Below are 19,801 nucleotides of genomic sequence, written 5' to 3' on the forward strand. Positions count from 1 at the left end.
TCATGATGAACACATTTATTTCTTATACAAAATACTGTAGGCACTGTAAAAAAAATGTGTTTACAAATCATGACAGTGACAATATAAAGGCAATTATAGTACAGTCTTCTCCCAATTCAACACACCGAGAGAATCACACACACATATCTACTGTAATGCAAAATACTGGCTCTCTGAAGGCACTGAAGGTACATTTGAGATTCAATGCTGAACTGACGTGAAGAAGGACTTTCAGTTTCTGCAGGAATCTACTTGAAAGATCAGCTTTGTTTTCTCCAATAAAACTTTTAAAGACCAAAATGTTCCAAACACACATTGGTTGGCACAGTACAGTAAGTGTTTAAATCTGCATTCAAATTGGTGGAATATTTGCACAAATACCAAAATTACAACCAGTGCCTCAGTCTCAGCATGTGGTTCACAAAACTCACTGAGTATACAGTACCAAAGGTATTGCAAGAAATGTACACTTGACAAGGAATTTCAGTAATGCTACAGGTATAAAATATCACTGTATACTGTTTCATATATAAGTACCTTTGACGTATACAACTGAGAAACACAGCGCCTCATTTAAACAAATGTTCTCCGAAAATGTGTGTTGGAATATGGTCCATTCCAATGACAAAATTATAAACTAAAGCAAACATATATATATATATTTATATATATAAAAAATAAGTGCATGCATGATGTGAAGTTGCAGCTGGTAAATTTCTTCAAAGCAGAGGTTTTGATGACCACACGTCCATTCAGTTTTCAGCTTTCTGCACAGAGCTAAACCTCGAGAAACAAAAATGTCCCAGAATAAGAGAGTGGCAGGATGACGTCAGATGACGAGGTTAGTCATGTTTTCCAGTCTCGCGGTCGTTTGCTCATTTACGGAAAACGCTCCTTCGAATGGAGTTCAACGCCCCTGCGATGCTTTTCACAGGCTTTTCGCTCTCTGCATTTAAGAATATACAAGTTGTTACGTGTGAAATGATTTCATGAGAGGCGTCTGCAGGATGACCGAGAGTGTCCATAAAAGTAATTACAAACACCAAAATGAAAAAGCGTAAAAAGATATACAAATTATAAACAAACATACATTGATATAAAAACATTAGTGCAAAGTTGTAGAAATACAAAAATCAGCATAAAAAAAAATTAAAAAAAATTACAAAATGTGTAATAACACTGTGCTTGAGCCAAAAGCAAAGGTGAGGAGCTTATCCCGCCATTTGCTCTGGGTACCTCCGTCATGTCCGTACCTACCCGCAGTCCATCCGCCTACTTCTGATTATTTGTACCCTCTTGATTTGACCAGTACCTCTGTCCTTGTTGAGCAAAGTCTCAGGTTCCTGAGTTATGACAAAGATGTAAAGACTAGTTGAATCAGGTTTTGCAGTGAGGAAGTTGCCTTGTGTGAACTGTAAACGGCTCACGGTGCTTCATGCACAACTAGCAGTACAACCCCTGGAGACGATGCAGAGGTTGATAGAGCGCTACATTAGGCTATCACAAACTACTGTAGGTTTTGATTAATGCGATGGCGGTCCCTCGTTAAAAAGAAAAAGCTTAACACGAAAGTCTCTAAAGCCGAAAATTTCATTTTCTTTGCAAATTTTGGTAATCTCTTTTTAATTCTTCAGTAATTATTACTTTTTAATTCATATTTCATTCTGTTGCTACTGGGTAAAGTTTTCTAACTTCAAGTAAGGTGAACTGAAGTTGAAGAATAACATGATTTTCTGTGGTGAGAGGAAATCCTTCCATGCTTTGAAGCTGTGACACCAAAACCACAATTCAAAGTACAAAAATGATGATGCTCAAGCTAAAAGAAAAAGCCCAACAAAAACTACAACGTTGGTGATTTTAACCTAGAAAAATCTTCTTATTGTCCTTCATAAACCTCAATGTAACCTCGAAGAAGCCAGCCATTACTTCACCCGATCAGCGAAAGAGACACTGCTGCTTCTTCCTTTCCTTTCCCACCAAGTTATTTTTTGCTCTGAGTTACACAGGAGCAGAGGATTGGGATGGGCGAGGTTTCTCCATCAGAGGAACAGTTTCCTCAGCCGATGTGAGTCCTCTATGTTAGCACTTACTTACTGGAAAAGTTCAAGCTCCTGAGTTTGTTTGGTTGTAGATTCAGCCTGGCAGTGTCTGAGCTGGTTTCACAGAGACGTTTGATTTTTTTTTTTTTTTTAGCTTAATCACGTGAAGGAGAGAACACTCTGCTGTACACAGGTAGTTGGTATTTTATTGCTATAACGACTGGGAATTAATTTCTCTGATTGTGTGGCAGTGTATGTAGGCAACAGCATGTGCTCTAAACTTCACCCACTAACTATCGTTGGTAACAGTGTTCCTCCTGCTACACTAATCACATGATTACCACTCACTTGGAAATGTGCTCATTTTTTAGAAGAGAGGGAGTTAACAAAAGAAATAATCCCAATCCCTCACTTCCTTGGAATGCCTTCGGCTGCGTGTGGTATGAGTGTAGTTGTGCAAAATATGTCCGTAGGGGCGCGTTAGGTATCTTACAGTCAGTAGCAAGAGGGTGGATCTTTTTCTTGGACTGGGTTGAAAGGATGGCACACTTTGGCAGTGATGAGTCTTGTCCTTTTTTTTTTTAAAGTGACGCCATCACTGCCAGGGCATTTTCCTGGACCCTTCCCTGTCCTCCAGCAGCTCGACAGTTGGGGTGGGAGCTGGGGTGGGGTTGGGAGTGGAGTGGCAGGACGGCTGAAGAGGCAGCGTGGCTGTGGAGGACGACACCGGCATGTCCAGGCTCTCCATGGAGTCAGAGAGGGCTCGGTTGGTCTCGTGTTGCGGACAGAGGACGTAGCGGTTGGGGTGGTGGACCTCCACAGTGGTCACAGAGTCCAGACCCTTCAGGCAGAGTGGAGATGGCCCCCCAATGGGGTCGCGGCCGCCGACGGCCCCGAGCTCCATGGAGGACTCGTCCATGTTGACGTACAAGATCTCGTCTGGGTCCTGGAGATCCGGCAGATCCTCAAGGGCCTTTTCCAGCTCGCAGCGCAGGGACTCAAATGATGGGCGATCCTTCGGGCTCAGTAGCCAGCAGGAGAACATCAGAGAGTAGCTGGAGAGGATGAAGAAAATTGAAATAGTTTACTTCATGATAGCGCGTTAATTTGGCATTACAGTGAGTAATTATAGTAGTTTCTTCCTGAGATTTTCTCAATTAATATTTAGATGTGTTTAAATAGATAGATAGTTTTCAAGTTAGTAAGATTAATTATTATTAAGAGAAGTTTTTTTCTGTGAAATTCCTCTTAATTAACTCTTATACTTAACTACTCTGCCATTTTCTATGTAACTACTTTCATTTCATGGTTCTTAAAAACTAACTTATCAAGTAAATGGAGAATATTACGTGAATAGATTAATTTCAAAGTGTTAGAATTCATAAAAATTTCAGATTTTTGTTGCTTCAATTGAGTATAAGAAAGGATGCAGGATTTTCAAAATTTGGAAAATCTATATTTTGGAAACGATAAGTGTGTTTAACTCAGAATCTTTAAGAAACATGGAAAAAATTCAAAGTATCATCTGAATCCCTTGAAAAGCAGATAGACTGGAACTGTTTTTAGCCTCTAGCCTTGACTGGTTTACAGAAAGAAGGTACTTCTAATCAGGAGGCAAAATATTTCCAAGGTACTTCATCATCAGCTGAGTGTGTTTTGTGAGGAATGTGCAGTGAAGGAGCCGACACTCACATGCAGTCCAGACAGTCTGGAGGCTGTTTGAGACGGTTTCCCTGTCTCAAGTAATCATAAATCTCGCTGTTTTCGACCCCGGGGTACGGAGTCTGGCCCCGTGTGGCGATTTCCCACATGGTGACTCCAAACGACCACTGAGAGAGAAAGAGAGAGACAGAGAGAGAAAGAGGAGTAAAAATGAGAGGGAAATAGTAGTGGGAGAGAGGGGAAGGGTTAAGGAACTTCAAATTCCTTTAGGTTTTGCAGACACACACTACTCAAACATGAATCTGCACTGGTCAAACATTAGCAATGGAAATAACACAGCCACGGTTGTCGAGGCTTTCTGGACATCCTATTTTATGCACGATTTACTGAGGAATGTACATTCTTTTTAACACTTACAATGCATGAATGCTTTCATATGTGCGTGTGAAAACAGGGCCCCTCATACATACGTGCAGGGATATTATTGGCTGTTACTGACAACTATCTGTCACAGATGTTGGTAATGACATGTATGCACAGTACATAAAGCTCAATACATCTCTGTCTTCACAAGGCTATTAAAATAAGAGTTAACATAGTAAATATTTGATGAATATTGAAATACTTCTGTTTTTGTAACTGGTGATGACATTGTAAAACTTGCATTCATTTCCTTGAAGTTCACCCTAAACTTTACCGTTAACAGCTACTTGCCTAATTCTGGACTACCCCTTTGACATTAACTTCTCAAACCACTCCTGCTGCATAATTTACTTCTCCACTGTCCATCCATACAGTCAGTAGGTTCTAAACACTTGCTTACTTGCTTTCTTTTGGTGCTGTCACTATGTTTGAAGCTCTGAAGGCTTGGCGTAAAGTAATGTAGGTAGTGATAGTAGTGAAATGATGATTGATTATAATTAACTGAACACTGAGCACACAGATAGCACAGATAGTACTGTAGAGTAGTACATTGTGTTTCAAGGTGCTTTAAGAAGTTTCTATGGAGGTTTTGATACCTATAATAATCCACAGTAACTTTTAGATACACATTTCAAGTACTTTCAAGCCTTTTGATACTCAAAAAGTCTTGTTATAGTTAACCTTGTGGGAACCAACGGTGAGTCCCCACAGTGTCCAACAGATTTGTGCTCATTAATGGCATTAATACAAGCACACACAAACACACACAAACACACACTAGGTGAACTAACCACGTCACTCTTGGTGGTGTAGACACGATCAGCCAAGCTTTCGATAGCGATCCATTTGACGGGCATCTTTGAGATCCGCCCCTGCCTGTAGTAGTCTCCATTGTAGATCTTCTTGGAGAGGCCAAAGTCCGCCACACATACATTCATGTTCTCATTCAGCCTGAGGCAGACAAACCAAAGTGTTACAGCGCTGTATTGTTTGGAAAAGGGGCCTTCAGACATTGGTAGAAAGTAAAAAAGTACATTCATCCAAGTGCAGTAAAGTTTTTAGGTAGAAGTATTTACTAGTTAGTTGTCAGATTAAGAGTCTACATTTAATGTATAAGATCATCTTTATAAAATATGATATGTGATATGATATATATTAAATTAAGTGCCCAAGGAAGACTACTATATATTTCTTGCATCACATTAGCCTTTTTTTGGGCTTCTGCTCTTCCAAATGTTGCTTTGAGCGCAGTCTCTTGGTCTACTTTTAGTTCTTTTTAAGATCTTCCTCAATAGAAAGAGAAAGAACAAGTGATCGCACATACGGGAACCAAGAGAGTAAAAAGTGGAAGCAGAGATTGTGCTTACATGCAGTTGCGAGCAGCAAGGTCTCTGTGGATGAAATTTTTGTTGCTGAGGTACTCCATCCCTCGGGCGATATCGGTCATAAACTTCACCAGCATTTGAGACGGGAGATACTGCAGAACAAGAAGGTTTTAGTCACACATCCACCACAGCTGACATTTATTTTCTGCACAGTAGAGGGCACTAGAGTCCCTCTCTCTGAGGACCTGTAATCAGCCTGAACTGAGTGCTCCCTCCCCTCCCTCCCCTCCAGATACAAACAGCCTCCTCCTGTGGGAAGAATAGTGTTCAACACTGCTCTGTTTTTGAATGTTTGCCGAACCAATGGATGTTTCAACATTCTGTAGGAATCTTGTTTTGATTAGAGTTTCTCAACCCGGCTCTCCGGGGACTTACTGCGTATAGCAGTTCTCAATTCCAAAAAACCATCCCATCCATTAATGAGTATAACTGCAGATAGCAACATACTGCGTGTTTTCATGATCTCAGAGTGTACGTGGTGCCAGAAAGGTGTGGATGGGGACTGTAACAAATACTTTACGTCTTTGTTGACCTTTGGATACCATTTTGCTGACATGGGAACTTCTAAACCTTGAACCCATTTAGCTGTTAAATTGTGTTGGACTGTATGCGTGCATAAGTGTGTGACTGCCTGCGTGTGCACACGCGAGTGTTGCTGACTCTGTGCTTTTATTGTTTGTAATCAGACTAACCACAGGACAGTCTCCCAGCCTCGAGTACAGCAGATAGCTGTGCAGATCTCCATGTTTCATATAGGGCAGGATGACCACAGGGGAGGGGTAACCTTCACTCTCCACAGTCTGCAGACACACACCTGTAAAAACACCCAGCTCAGTATTATACACATAGACTACGTACATGCTCTGTACATGTAGAAATTAACAGAGTTTTACTCATAATCTCAAGACTAATGAACTATAGAATGAACTATGGCTATAATTACAAAAGTCAGTTCACCCAAATTACAAAAAATAAACATATGTTTTCACTTAGCTTTAGTGGTATTTAGTTAGTATTTAGTATGTATATTATTTGCCAATTTTTTAAGATATTTGTCTCAAATATTTCTGCTTCCAACCCAAAAACTAGTCTAGTCTTTGCAGAGACAGTGTCACTGTTACTCTCGATAATCTACAGTAAATGGGGACTATTTATTTGGTAGAAAGTAGTTCCAATGAAAACTGTTTGTAGTGAAGTTTGTGGATTATCCTGATGTACTTGAACAGTGTTTACATGTTTATACAGACTAAAACGTATTCACCTCCACTGTTTTTAACACTTGGGCAAAGAAAGTGAGAAAACATGTCTTTTCATTATTTGAATTAGCTGACCCTTGACATGCCAAAGCTGGATGATTTCTGACTCACCTAGAAGCCTCATGACATTGGGGTGGTCAAACTCTTTCATGCAGGCAGCCTCACGAAGAAAATCTTCCATCTCTGAGCGGGTACAGATGGCAACTGGAGAGGAGACGGTACAGAGGTGAGACCATGTGGTTTTGTGTAGCTAATGGCACACACTGGCAGGTTGTGCGGTTGCCAGAGTAAGAAAATGAACTTTTATTTCAGAGGTTTTGGCTCCTGAACTTACTATGAATTAATACATGTTAGCAGATTGTTTTAACTTTGTCACTACAGTAATCTCACATAAGAGGGTGGCACTGTTTTAAGTCGATAAAAATTCATCTTTCCCCCCTTAAATTTGGAGTTTTTATTGTCTTTATTTTGGCACTACGGTTAATGTGGGGTCATCATTTTGTTCTGCCAATATTTTCTACAAGCTGCGTCTTTGTCTGTTTTCTGATCAAACACTGAGATTTTTGCCCCTGACACTTGTTAATTTCTGACCCGGGGGGCTTGTCTATCAAATGGCCTGTGTTCCCAAGATGAAGGGATTCATTGTGGTGATTGCTGAGTACTTTTGCTGTCTACTCACTCTTCATAGTCTTCACAGCAACTTTGAGAACAGACTCCTCCTGAGTCAGCAGCCCCTCCATCACAGAGCCAAACTCCCCTGAAGACAGAACACAATCAAACACTCAGTTTAGATGCAATTTTAAACGTAGGAACATTAAATGCCCTCATTAAGAGTGGTTGGTCTCCTGTCGTTACAGAGTACATGGCTATGAGGTTATCGACTTTTAAACTGTTACACTTATATGTTTAATATTAGTGTACGACAGAAATGAGATAAGTGAAAGGCAAGCATTGGTGCTATGATAGATAAGACCTGACTGTGTACTATGTATAAACCCTGAGTGTTTACAAATGCCCTTTTCACCTTGCTGTTTTTCAGGCACTCCCTCTACTGATAATGCACATATTAACTGACACACTTAAAAGATAAAACAAAGCGTTACCTTCTCCCAGGGTCTTTCCCAGGGTTAGTTTATGTCTGTCCACCATCACGTCTTGGAGCTTCTGCTTCAGCTCGTCGCTGATGCCCAGACTGTTCACTAAAGAGGAAAAAGTAAGGAATTTTAATGGTGTTTGGAGCTCAAAGCGCTTTAATGAACAACACAGAGAAGAGAGAAAAACAGCCAGATTGTAAAACCCATAATGCACAACACTGAGCCAAAAACAAAGTGTTAATAAACACTGCCAGCTTGAATAACAATGAAAATAAGACAATAAATGAACTAAATCCATCCTGTCTACTTGTAAAACTCACCAAAATAAAATGTTCCATCCTTCATCTTTTTGTTATTCCAAAAATAAATGAAGTTGAAGTGGGCCTAACATGAATTTGTTAATTATCTATTGTTCTTAATGCACAAAGTGTTCCAAAAATCCAGTTTACAGTAAATGTCACTTATCATATGTTACAAAAAGTCTTTCTACACTAAAACTAAATCTTACAAGAAACAAATAAAACCTGAACTAAAACCACCAAATCCAGAAGACAAACTTGTACAGCTGAATATAGAGTCAGAAACTATACAGAATTAGACAAATTCAAAAACCAAAACTACATGGAGCAACTTCCTCCTCTCAGATCATTTTTCAGGTGTGGGACACATGACCACGTGATCCTGCAAGGGACTAGGTTGGGGTAGGGAGTTGAGGTCAGAGGAATTAAGCTGGTTTAAATATCCCTGACTCCGTCCGGCCAGCTGGCTGTCATTGAGCTGTGTGGTGCCGAGCAGACGTTGCACTACAGATATTAGCCCTGTTTTCACATCTGGGCCAGGATATGACAACGCAACAACACGCTCTGAGAACCCCCTCCAGCTGCTGCTACACTATCAATCTGCCACGCGTCGGACCACAATGTGCTCAGTCCATAGGCATGTTCCAACACATACTGGCGTGACAGTCAGCCATCCATGCAATAACCAGAGCCCAAGAGCTTGACTTTGTCCTGAGAATTGGCAAAAATAACTGTTCAATATCAGCAGCTTAAATCCCGGCCAAATCCCTCCAATCTGACCCCTTCCTTTATTCCCAACGCACTTCTTCCATTCAGTACACATTATCTCCACATCTCTTTCTCTTGGTCTCATTTTACTCACTGAATGAGGTTTTTTTTTTGGGGGGTTTGCTTTTTCTGTACAGTTTTGCCTTTCCCCAGGGCCTCTTTGTAGCTGTGGCAAGCTGAGACTTGTGTATGAGGTCTACACAAATATTGTGCACACATCAGTGACAATGTCAGAGCTTGAATGTGACCCAGATGTGTGAAATTTGAGTCCGCATGCTGTGTTTACATGTACGCATCTCTGTCTGTAATCATGAAGACTCACAGGGACTGCTGGCTGGTGATAGCAAACAAACCTCTGCAAACGACTGCTTTGTTTTCTACCAGTGACGTTGTTGCTCCACCTGGACGAGACTTGAAACCTCCACTTTACACTCCCCAAAGGTGAAATGACCTCTTCACTCCACTCAGAGCAGTCAAGCATCCCCTCATCTGTTGTTACAAGCTGCTTGAGTTTGAATTCTCATTCATAAGAGAGGTACGTCATGTCACTTTCTCCCTGATGTAATTGTATCCCCAAATCTTCAACCTCTCCAGTGTGCTGATATCTTGATTTCACCTTCCCTGTCCCACAGTAATGCAGTCAAGTCAAATGTAACTCTGCCGTTCACGCCTGATTGTACGGGGCATAACTTCAACTTAAATGGATTCACTGCATGTGTAACTGATATGATTATAAAAAGATAAAAATATATAGTATGAGGGGCACAGTGTTGTTGTGGAGTCAGCTGACTGAACACTCCAGCGCTGTTTTTACAGCTGTGGGAAGAGAATTAACCCTTAATTGTTTGTGTTTGTGCCTTTAATCAACCAAATAAACCAGTCCAGTCTTGAAATGAAGAGAATAAAATATTTGTGTGTCATGACTGTCAAAGATTTACTTCCACTGAACTGCTGGATCCAGGCCCAGGGCATCAGAGGAGATGCAATTATGCTATTTCTTTTGTATCGCTATCTATCCTGGGGACAGAGGCAGGTTTGGGCATGCTGAGAGATGTATCGTTTACTACTTCAGGTTTAGCCAGGTGTAAATATGAAGTGTCATCTTTCTGCGTAAACACGCATGGGCAGAGAGGGGAACTCACATGTTGCTTCTGTAGTCCTGCGGCTGTAGGTGCGGCGAGCACGGTACCTGACCACCAGCTCTCCGCTCTCCATCATGGGTTCAAACGCCTCTCTGTGAATCCATACACACATCGCACAAAACAGAGCAAAACACAATGAGAGGTCACTCCAGCAGTTGCGTAAACACAGCTGAAAACATGGCATTGCTCCATAATTCTTAGGAATGACTCTTTTAAAACAGATGTCTGCTGTTCTATCCAAATGCTTCAAAATGCACGCAGAAGCGAGGCAACTAGGTCAATGAAGTGAGAAAAAAAAAAAGAAGATTTTTGGTTTGGCACCACTATCGGGTCCCCTCCCTTTCACCCACGCGGAGCAATAACAGCCTACACACCCAAAACGTGTCTCCTTGCGCCGCAGCTTGGCCACGTAAACAGCCATGAGCACAGCTATGGACACAGCCCCGGCAATGGCCATCACCACATACCACCAGTGCCAGGAAAAGGCTGGGGGCGATGACGGACCTGAGGGATAGGTGTGGACAGAGACAGACGAGGGTTTAGGCATATGGGTCTTTGAAGGTGAAGTTAGAGTTTAAAGCATTATGGAGACCAAAAAGTGACAAAAAAAAACACTTTTATCAACTGAAGGCAAAAGAAAAAAATGTAAACCTGTATTATTTATTAATGAATTTACTTATACACAGATAGTCTCCTTACTGCCCTTCTTTATTCCATTGTTATTACATGAGCAAATGCTTTACATGTCAGTCCTTTAAAAAATCGCTTCACTTTATCTTCTTACAGTAGTTGTAAGGAAAGTTCATGCACTGATGATGTCGAGCATGAACAGAAATATGCGTGTTTTTTTCTCCTTTATCTACTTCTTGCTGTCCCATCTCACACATTGAAATGTACTCACAGCTACCCCCCCCCAACCTACTGTTATTCACTCACAACCTCCATCCACTGTTTTTGACTTTTCCTCCCATTCACCCCCCACCCCACCCCCCCAACTTTCTCCTTTATCTGCCATTCTTGTTGTTTGAATTGTCTGTCTGGCTCTATTAGACTAAGCAAACAGAGATGCTACACTGTTCCTGCTTGTTATAAATATTTATGATGCGTCTCCCCATTCACCCCCCCACCCCCAACCCCCCACCCTTCTTCCCCTTTTCCGTCTCTCTGAGATCCTCTCTTCTCTTTTTTCTATTCCTTCCTTTTTTCTGAGATACACAGGAAGGCACTTTCAGGCTCATGGAGAAATCCGGTGACAGAGAATAAGAAAGAGAAGTCTTGTGGTGGAAAAAACACCATGAGCTCACTTCCACTGTCACTGTGTCATTACGTGCCACTCTGAAAGGTTACAGGAGAACATATTTATAGGTTTCCATACGAGCATTACTTACCTCTAAATCCCTCCATTTCTGTGGGAACAAAAAAAAGCAGAGCTCATGTCAATACTTTCAGGAGAAAAACAACATAGTTTGTTTTGTAAAACCTAAAATAACATCTTTATCCATGCAGACTGTACATGACACAACATCTGACACCTAAAAAATGATTGTTCATAAAAAAATGCTACTTAAGTTATCAACTAAAATCAGACCATTGTTTACAAAATGATGCAGCTTTCCAAAAAAAGGAATCTTATATAATAATTAACAATCATTCATTTTTGACACTTTTTGTCACTTACCAGGAGCAATAAGTGTCAGAGTCTGTGTGGGGGTCCAGGGTCCTTGCCCTGCCCCTGTATAGGCACACACTCGAAAAGACACATTGGAAAGGGGGACAGACAGATTGATTGACAGTTCAGTGTCCAATCCAGTATCCACAACAAACTGTCAACAAAGAAAAAGAGGGAGACGGTCAGTACCGAGCAGATTTAATATTTTCTTTATACCTGTCTAATGAAACAAGGTCAGGATGTGTGTGTCCCAGACTGACCTGCTGTGTGGCAGGCGTGCTGTACTCCACCACGTAGCCCTGTAGCTCTCCATTCAGCTTTCCCGGAGGCCCTTCCCACGTCATGAGCACCTCTGTCCCATTTAGCAACGCGGTCACATTAACAGGTGAGTTGTCTGGCACTGAAAGACAAAACACAACAGACCTTGATTTTAATTTCACTTCTCACACAGTTACATGTGTTTTTACTGGTGGGGTTGTTGTGAGGTGAGGTAGACATGTAGCTCAGAGTGTGGCGCTGTACTTTTCAAAAGATTTTGGGTATGAATGAGGACTCGGTCGTGGTACGATTGTGGGCCCAGTGGCCAGGGGCCAGTGGGTTGGGGGTTAGCCAGGCATGTGTTGTTTTGACAGCCTGGAGCCTCTAGGGTGTGGATAACTACACCAGCTGGAAGGAGAAGATGTCAGAGAATGTGGAGAATTCTGCTTTATTAGGACAAAAAGGGCTAGCTAAGGGCACGACAGACAGGGGCAATTAACTGAGTTCAGGAGCCAGTGCTCTCTCTCTTTCTCAGCATGGTTGGACGAACTCAGATGGACACATGCTGAGGCCTGTGTCTCCCTCTGTCATGCTTTCCCTCCTCTTCTGTCCATCCCAATTTCTGCTCTATTCTTTCACCCTGCCTTTTTCTTTTCTGGCTATCTAGAGCGGAGCAAAAAAAAAAAAAACTGCTGGCAGCAGAAATACCCAGTGGAGAGCAAACCTAGCTGAATAACATGCTAGAAATAGTGTGAGGAATTTGTGTATGTGTGTGTTTGTGTGTGATTGATGCTTTGTATAGCAAAGTAATCCAAGAACCTTTTCGAAAGGAGACGACAGTGCTGATTTCCTTTGTTGCCGTTTAGTTAAGGCTCTCTTTGTCTTTGTTTCTCACTCTCTCTGCAGGCTTACAAAGTCACACAAACTAGCTGGACACCAACACATGCCCACACTAATACACACCCACACACACATACTAAGTCAGTGTGAGTTTGGGAAACATGGCCCAGCCTATGGATGATGTTATCAGGAAGCATTTGGCGGGTGATTGTTTCCACATGCGGTCCCCGTTCTGCCTGCCAGCGGCAACAAAAACAACCTCCAAGTCTAAGTTTGTTCCAGCAGTTCGTCTCCACCTATGATTCGTCATCTGTCGAACTCTTTCTCTCTTCTTCACTTCTTTGTTTGCCTACTTGCACCCTCTCTCTCTTTCTTCTCCCCTCTTCATTTCATTCCCTCTCCCTGTCTTCCATCCACCATGATTCCATCTCCTTCTTTCCAACTTTTCTTCTCCCTCGCTGCCCTCTCTGTGGTCATTTCTCTCTGTTTTTTTTCATGGAGTTATGAGTTCAAGAGAACAGAGATGTTAACCATTGATGTAAAACTTTGGGGAGAAGAAAAAAACTTGCAAGATTTTGGAAGTTTAAAAAGGAAATACAAAAAGCTAGATGTGTGGTAGTGCCATTTTGTGAAATGCAGAAAATACAGACAAAGAATTCCTCATGTTGTTCTTTTGTCTCCCACATGAACGCAGCCCAAGCTGGGCAAGTGGCTGAGAAACAAACACTTTTGAGCCACAATTAGTTCACAACAGCAGAGGTTAACATCTGTATCCATGGCAGACTACTGTTTCACATCCTGTTACGTGCTGCTGCTATTGAAGAAGCAGTGTCGCATAACCATGCTTGGAAGTATTTAAACACTGTTTGGAGGCAGGGCTGGCCCTTGGATTCTCTTTCTGTACGCTCTCATTCTGGTTAGACTCTGTGTGGGTCAACACATGGATGGAAAAGGGTATTCTTTAAGCCAAATTAACTCATAACCCTGGGATCTGGGAAAACAAACTCAGCACTTCACCGGAAACATGTTTCCCAGATCAGTCGGAGCACAAACGTTTGTGTTTCAGTTTTTATGGCAGTTGTCTGTCTGTAGCGAATGCGGTTCTTTAAATGCTTGTAGTTGCATTTTTGCTGGCAGCGGTATTAAACAGCATTAAATGTGGCATATGTGACGCATGTGCCACATCATCAGGACTCAGTTCATAAGGATGGTGAGTTTGGATGTCCCGTAAGTAACAGAAAAGTGTAGAAGGAATCCCACAGTTGCCTTTTCAGTGTAACAAACTTGGTGGAAAGTTGTGCACAGTACACAGTAATACTTGTCAAGAGTTGCCACACCCCGTTTTTGTTCATAGATTTTGTTTGTTTTTTGGGAGAGATGCATTTCTGGAGTCATTTAGGAAGAAAAATGTGTTTACAGAATATATATGTAAATATATATATGTAAAACATAATCTCATTGCAGATTTGGGATTAGGGTTACATGGGTCGTCTCGCTTCCTCTCCCACCGACCAGCCCCCCGCCCTTTCTGTTTTCCCATTCTCCGGGGAAAATAGTGGGCTTTGGGAAAATAGCAAAATGAATGTTTTCTCAAAGCGCCCCCTTCCCTAGTTTCCCTGCTCTTCTATCCATTCCTTGCCTACTCCCACCATTAACCTCTTTTTTCTATTTTTCCCACAGGGCCTTGCTGTGTGCTCTAGAAAGAGAAATCACAGGTCATCTGAGGTCAAAAAAGGGGGGAAATGAGAGACGAAGAAGTGAAGAAGTTGAAAGACTGGATTCAGAAAAAATAACTTGTTCGGCTTGTTTGATTCAGGAAACAAATTCCTCGGTGGTGATTGTAGGATCTGAGATAGGAAACAACTAATGCAACAAAATGAGGTAGCCCAGTCTACTTGAGTGAAGCATGGATATGAGAACAAAAAAGAGCTGACAGAAGAAGTAATGAAGTGAAAAAACTTCAGCAAATGGGGATGTCTGTGCCAGGATGACACATGTAGGAGATAGTGCAACACATATCTGGACAATTTATTAATGAGAAACAAATGGAGCAGAAAGAAACTCCAGAAAGGAAGATTTCAGGCTCAACAATAGATCCTAATGGGAGTTTAATGTAAAAAATGGCTGAGCTGTGAGCAGTCTGCCTCTCCCCTTCATTCTCTCACTCCCTTTGACCTCCAGTTCCTCCTGAACTATCTTTGACCACCAGCTGAATCTTATCTTCTGTTTCTTTTTCATCCTCTGACTCATTAGGACAAGTGCAGAGAGAGCTGCCAGAGCTGGAAATGAAACAATATTGTCCAAAGGCAAATAAAGCAGTTTTTTACACTGAAACAAAACAAAGATTGATATGACTTTGCTGTAACAGGGAACTGAAACTTGAAAATCCTGATTCCTGTATCTTAAAACCACTTTTTGTCCTTCTTCATTATGTGGCATTTCAAGGAGTGCTACTTCTCCCTTTTTCTAATTATGAGAATTGTTTTGTTGAAGTGTTTTCAGATCATAAGTAGCTTCCATGGAAAGCCCCCATCATCTCTCCTGTTGCATATCTCTCCTCTTAGTATACGCTGTTTCCACTCCTATTTATCCAGGGATAGAGACAGCATGAGCTGGCATGGAAAATCCCACCTCAGTTTAAACTCAAACACACAGCAGCCTAGCATTACAGTTTGGATCGAGTGCGGCAATCCTAACTGAAGCCTTTCAGGAGAATTTAACGTCCACCCTCCCTCCCTTTCTCTGTCTCCACCTACTCTATCCCTTCAATACCAGTCAGCTTTCTACCTCAAGAGTTTACATTTGAAACTGGGGTCGTAGAGGTACAGTGCCTCGTGTCTGGTATTCTTCATAAACACAGACTAAGTTGAAGGGGCACAGGAAGGAATATTATGACTAACAGCACACTGTAACTTGATTCGCTGACTCCTTGTTATCATACAGCCTGTTCCAAGTAAGTCTTGACTCACAGAATCAAGCTGCCTTAAGAATTAAATTAACCTCAAAATAAGATCAGAAAAACCCTTTTAAAGAAACAATTAGTGTCCCTGATAATTAATAGTTTTCCTTTAGGCATTTCATCTTCTGTCATTCATCTGTCCAACTGTAGGTGACTTTTCGGAAGCTATGACAGCTTGAATTCGAGGCACGATTAGTTATTAATCAGCTGCAGTTTAAGACTGAAATGCAAAAAACCCATCACTGCCTTGAAAAAAAATGAAAGAGTTAACATCCAACCTGTAGACTTGAGACTGTGGTTAGACTTCTGTCACAGCTTTGAAATCCAGGAACAATAATAATAATAAAAAAACAATAAGAAGGCAACAGGCAGGCCTCACAAAGCCTAAATCTTTACAGTTAATGATTAGGCCTTCACAATGAAGGGTCTTAGCTATGCAAAAAACACTAACTCAGCTTTGATATGGAAGTGTTTAAATGCTAATAATCCCAGCTGGCAGCATTCAAGCAGTTGAAAGAGTTTCAATTTGCCTGTGAAGCCTTGACTAGGACTTGTGCCTTGCTAAATCCTCATCTGTAAGGCCTGGTATTTTTAGCAGTACAAAATACAGCTAAATTCTAATGGCACCAATAATTGATGTGCAAATGTGCAATGCAAATGTATTACTTCATAGTTCAATAAAATTATACTTGGTTTAGACCATAACATGCAAAAAACATCTAAATTGTGCCTGCTAGCTGCTGTATAGCATGTATCTAGCAGGTTAGTATACAGCAGGAGTGGGAGAAGACTTGGGACTTGGCTTTAGACCTTAACCGGTAGCCAGATAACAGAGCCTTGACCTTGACTCACTTCAGAGGAGGTGATCCCACACACACACACACACACACACACACACACACACACACACACACAAGCCATCCAGGGTGAAAACAAACATCTCTTCATTTGGAAGGCTCACCTCCTTCTTTGGTGCGTAGCTCCACCCAGGGTGACCAGTCAGAGGGCCCCTGGCTGCTGTGACATGCCACCCTGACAGCGTAGAGTCTGTGGGGCTCCAGATCCCCGATGAGGTGTGTGGCTGGTGGGATGTTCACATTCTGGTTGTGGATCATCTTATCTGGGCCTGATGTGAAGATTTCTCCCATGTGTTTGGCCTGAAACATTCAGATAAACAAAATTCTATTTTTACCGCCTCTACCTGCTTTACAAAGCAAAAACTTTTTTTATATAACTAACTATATGAAGTGCAGAAAGTGACAACATGTAGAAATAGATTATAATGGGAAATTGGTCTTAATTAACACTAGCAATTAACACCTTCATGAGATCATTTTATAATTATAAATATCTTAAATATTAATAAAAGAATTACACATAAAACAATTGAACCAATGTTTACAATAGATGGTTCTCCAATTTGTGGATTCAAGTTTTTTTAATAGTACATGTCACAGCAGTCACTTCATTTTATAGGATAAAGTTTCATAAATCATCATGCATATGTTAAATCTAGGAAAACCTTGCAATTAAAAAGTTTTTTATCCACTAAAATGTTCCCAGTATGCACAGTAACTGACAGTATTGTGTATGAGGTACTGTGGAAGAAAAGATATGAGGTTGAAGTCTGTGCATAATAGGGGTGGTGGGGGATGGTCAGTTAGGTGTTAATTGCCAAAAACATTGTAAATTCTGCTTCATTGCTACTTTGAAAGTAACAGGCTCAGTAAGGTGCACAGAAAGCAGAACCCATCAAGTAAAAATCACAGGCAGAAACCTGCTGTCTCTGCAAACTCTCTGTGGTAAACAATTTTAAAGAGGAACACAAGGCAGGAAAAATCCTTCATTGCAGCAATCTTAAAACCACATTAAAGTTGCCGGTCTGCACCATCGTTCTCTGCTGCATTGCTCATTACCAACCGGCTCCTGCAGGCTAGAGGCTGCACTTCACAGGGTGGGCTTTATAGTAAGAGCTGAGAACTTATGAATAAATAATAGAACAAACGAGCAGCCATACAAACAGATTTGGTGTGTGTGTGTCCGGCAGGTGTTATATATTGCGTTAACAGTGTCTCGATATGGGTATTCAGAGGTCATACACTATGAGGGGGGAAGGGTTTTTCCTTATGCTGTGAGTTATATCCCAATGAATATGAAGCTGTATGAATCAGGACTGTATGAATGTGTGTGAGAAAGAGAGAGTGCGAGTAATTCCTGACTCGATGAATCACTGTCCAGCCAGTAAACAACTGTGTTTAATCTAATTGAACAGCTCAGCCCTGAGTCACACTTAAGCCTGCATTCCCCTTGTATGGCTCAGAACCACAATACCTGCTGCTGTCACTGCCTTTTCCTGTTTTCTTTAACTGTCTTTCTCTCTTTTTTCTTTTGTTCTTTCTTTCTTTCTTTCTTTCTGACTGTCTTTCTTTCTTTCTTATCCTTCCTTTGTGGGGAACAGTAATATCTTTCTTCCCTCTACACTGCAGCCTTTTTCATGTTTTTCTTCGCCACACAATGAACCGTTAAATTCAGATTTTTGCCCCATTCTGCTGAAGCCGGCCCCTCGCCTTGTTCCCCTGTGAGGGTGAGGGGGTGAAGGAGGGCTGTGGGGAGGGGTGGGGGTAAGAACAGCAAGAGGTATGAGGGGCAGCTTTATTAGAACCAGACGTTTATGGGTGGTGCTGCACTGCTCCCTTCTCCAGGAGAAAATGTTCCTCCGCTCAGCTATGAGCTGTAATGGCCACAGAGCAGGATAGTGACAGAGAGACACTGACAGAAAGAGAGAGAGGGAGTGGTGCTACATAAGATTATTCCAGGAGGCCACTTTCCCAGAGTGAAACCTGATCCACGGGTACGTGAATAAAGCAGGGAGGGGTAGAGGATGAGTTAGAGAAGAAAACCAAGCTCTTTTTTCTTTAAAATTAGGCTTGCAAACAGTAAGGTGGAGTCCAGCAAATAGAGGGAGAGTGATGTATTTGTTTAACATGCAGGTCAAACAGTTGCAGTGATTTTTTCCAGGCTAGTTTTCTCAGCTAGTTGTGGTATTCTTCTCTCACTTTTATCTTGTTGTCTCACCTGAACAGAGCAACGGATGATCGGGTAGTCGCCTCCAAAACCGGGCTGCCATGATAAACGGAGACTGGTCTGAGTGATCTCCAACGGTTTCAAATTCTGAGGCTGGGATGGGAGAACTGAAGAAGGAAAGACACAATAAATAAAGCTATAACAACAAAAGAATGACACCCTGAATGAAGGGGGCTGAAGTCTTAGTGCTTCCACAGTGACACCTACCAGTGATGGTACCAGATCCAGAGGTGGCCACACCTTTGCGGTTGTGGGCCTCACAAGAAAAGGTGCTGGTCCTGTTCAAACCTGAAACGAAAAAGGAACCCAACAGGCACGTGTGAAGTGGGAACATTCAGGGGCTTTTGAAACCAAGACTCCTTGCTCAGCATGCTGAGTTGCGCATAATGTCAAAGTGAGAAACAGTGTGAAAGTTCAAACTTAAGTGAGAACAGTGTCAGAGTAATAGTTTCCATAAGGTAACGTGATCTCTCTCTCGACACTTTTATGATTAGTCTTAGGGTTAGTCTGTATTTGTTGATGTGAAAGTACACTTTAGACTCTTATTTTTTTTAAATAAATAAAAAAGTCTGGCAGGAATAATGCACCAATTTGTGTCAAGCATCTTTCCACCACATTTCATTAAAACCGGTGCCAGTATGTCTGATTTCTCACGCTCAGTTTTAAAACATTCACTTTTGATTATAATATGCCTCTTCAGCCTAATATAAATCCCTTTTTAATGTTAGAACTGGGCGCAAACATGGATGGATTACATGGATCAGACAAAACGAATATTATTAACACATTTTTGACAGACATGCTTTTCAATTTTAAATCCATACACGTTGTCTTGATACTGGTGAATCTTATTGAAAAGTGACATTTTGTGCTTCTCAAAGGCATTCAAGTCACTGAAATACTGTTGAAACATTTGTAACCTG

General features: G+C 41.5%; 1 protein-coding gene across 1 annotated transcript in view; it reads right to left on the reverse strand.

Moving 5' to 3' along the window:
- Positions 1-19,801, reverse strand: part of LOC127363088 (tyrosine-protein kinase receptor UFO) — a 27,533-nt gene continuing 7,732 nt past the window's right edge. The window contains exons 5-20 of the mRNA XM_051399556.1: positions 19,086-19,166; positions 18,870-18,985; positions 16,756-16,951; positions 11,998-12,137; positions 11,747-11,891; positions 11,457-11,474; positions 10,443-10,572; positions 10,069-10,160; positions 7,869-7,964; positions 7,445-7,522; positions 6,877-6,969; positions 6,202-6,323; positions 5,492-5,601; positions 4,916-5,075; positions 3,732-3,868; positions 1-3,094 (exon numbers count right to left, since the gene is read on the reverse strand). Coding sequence (XP_051255516.1) covers positions 2,635-3,094; positions 3,732-3,868; positions 4,916-5,075; positions 5,492-5,601; positions 6,202-6,323; positions 6,877-6,969; positions 7,445-7,522; positions 7,869-7,964; positions 10,069-10,160; positions 10,443-10,572; positions 11,457-11,474; positions 11,747-11,891; positions 11,998-12,137; positions 16,756-16,951; positions 18,870-18,985; positions 19,086-19,166 — 2,174 coding nt within the window. The 3' untranslated portion in view covers positions 1-2,634. The remainder of the gene's footprint in view (positions 3,095-3,731; positions 3,869-4,915; positions 5,076-5,491; positions 5,602-6,201; positions 6,324-6,876; positions 6,970-7,444; positions 7,523-7,868; positions 7,965-10,068; positions 10,161-10,442; positions 10,573-11,456; positions 11,475-11,746; positions 11,892-11,997; positions 12,138-16,755; positions 16,952-18,869; positions 18,986-19,085; positions 19,167-19,801) is intronic.

Source organism: Dicentrarchus labrax, unplaced genomic scaffold (assembly GCF_905237075.1).
Source record: "Dicentrarchus labrax unplaced genomic scaffold, dlabrax2021, whole genome shotgun sequence".
Classification (NCBI taxonomy): Eukaryota; Metazoa; Chordata; class Actinopteri; family Moronidae; genus Dicentrarchus; species Dicentrarchus labrax.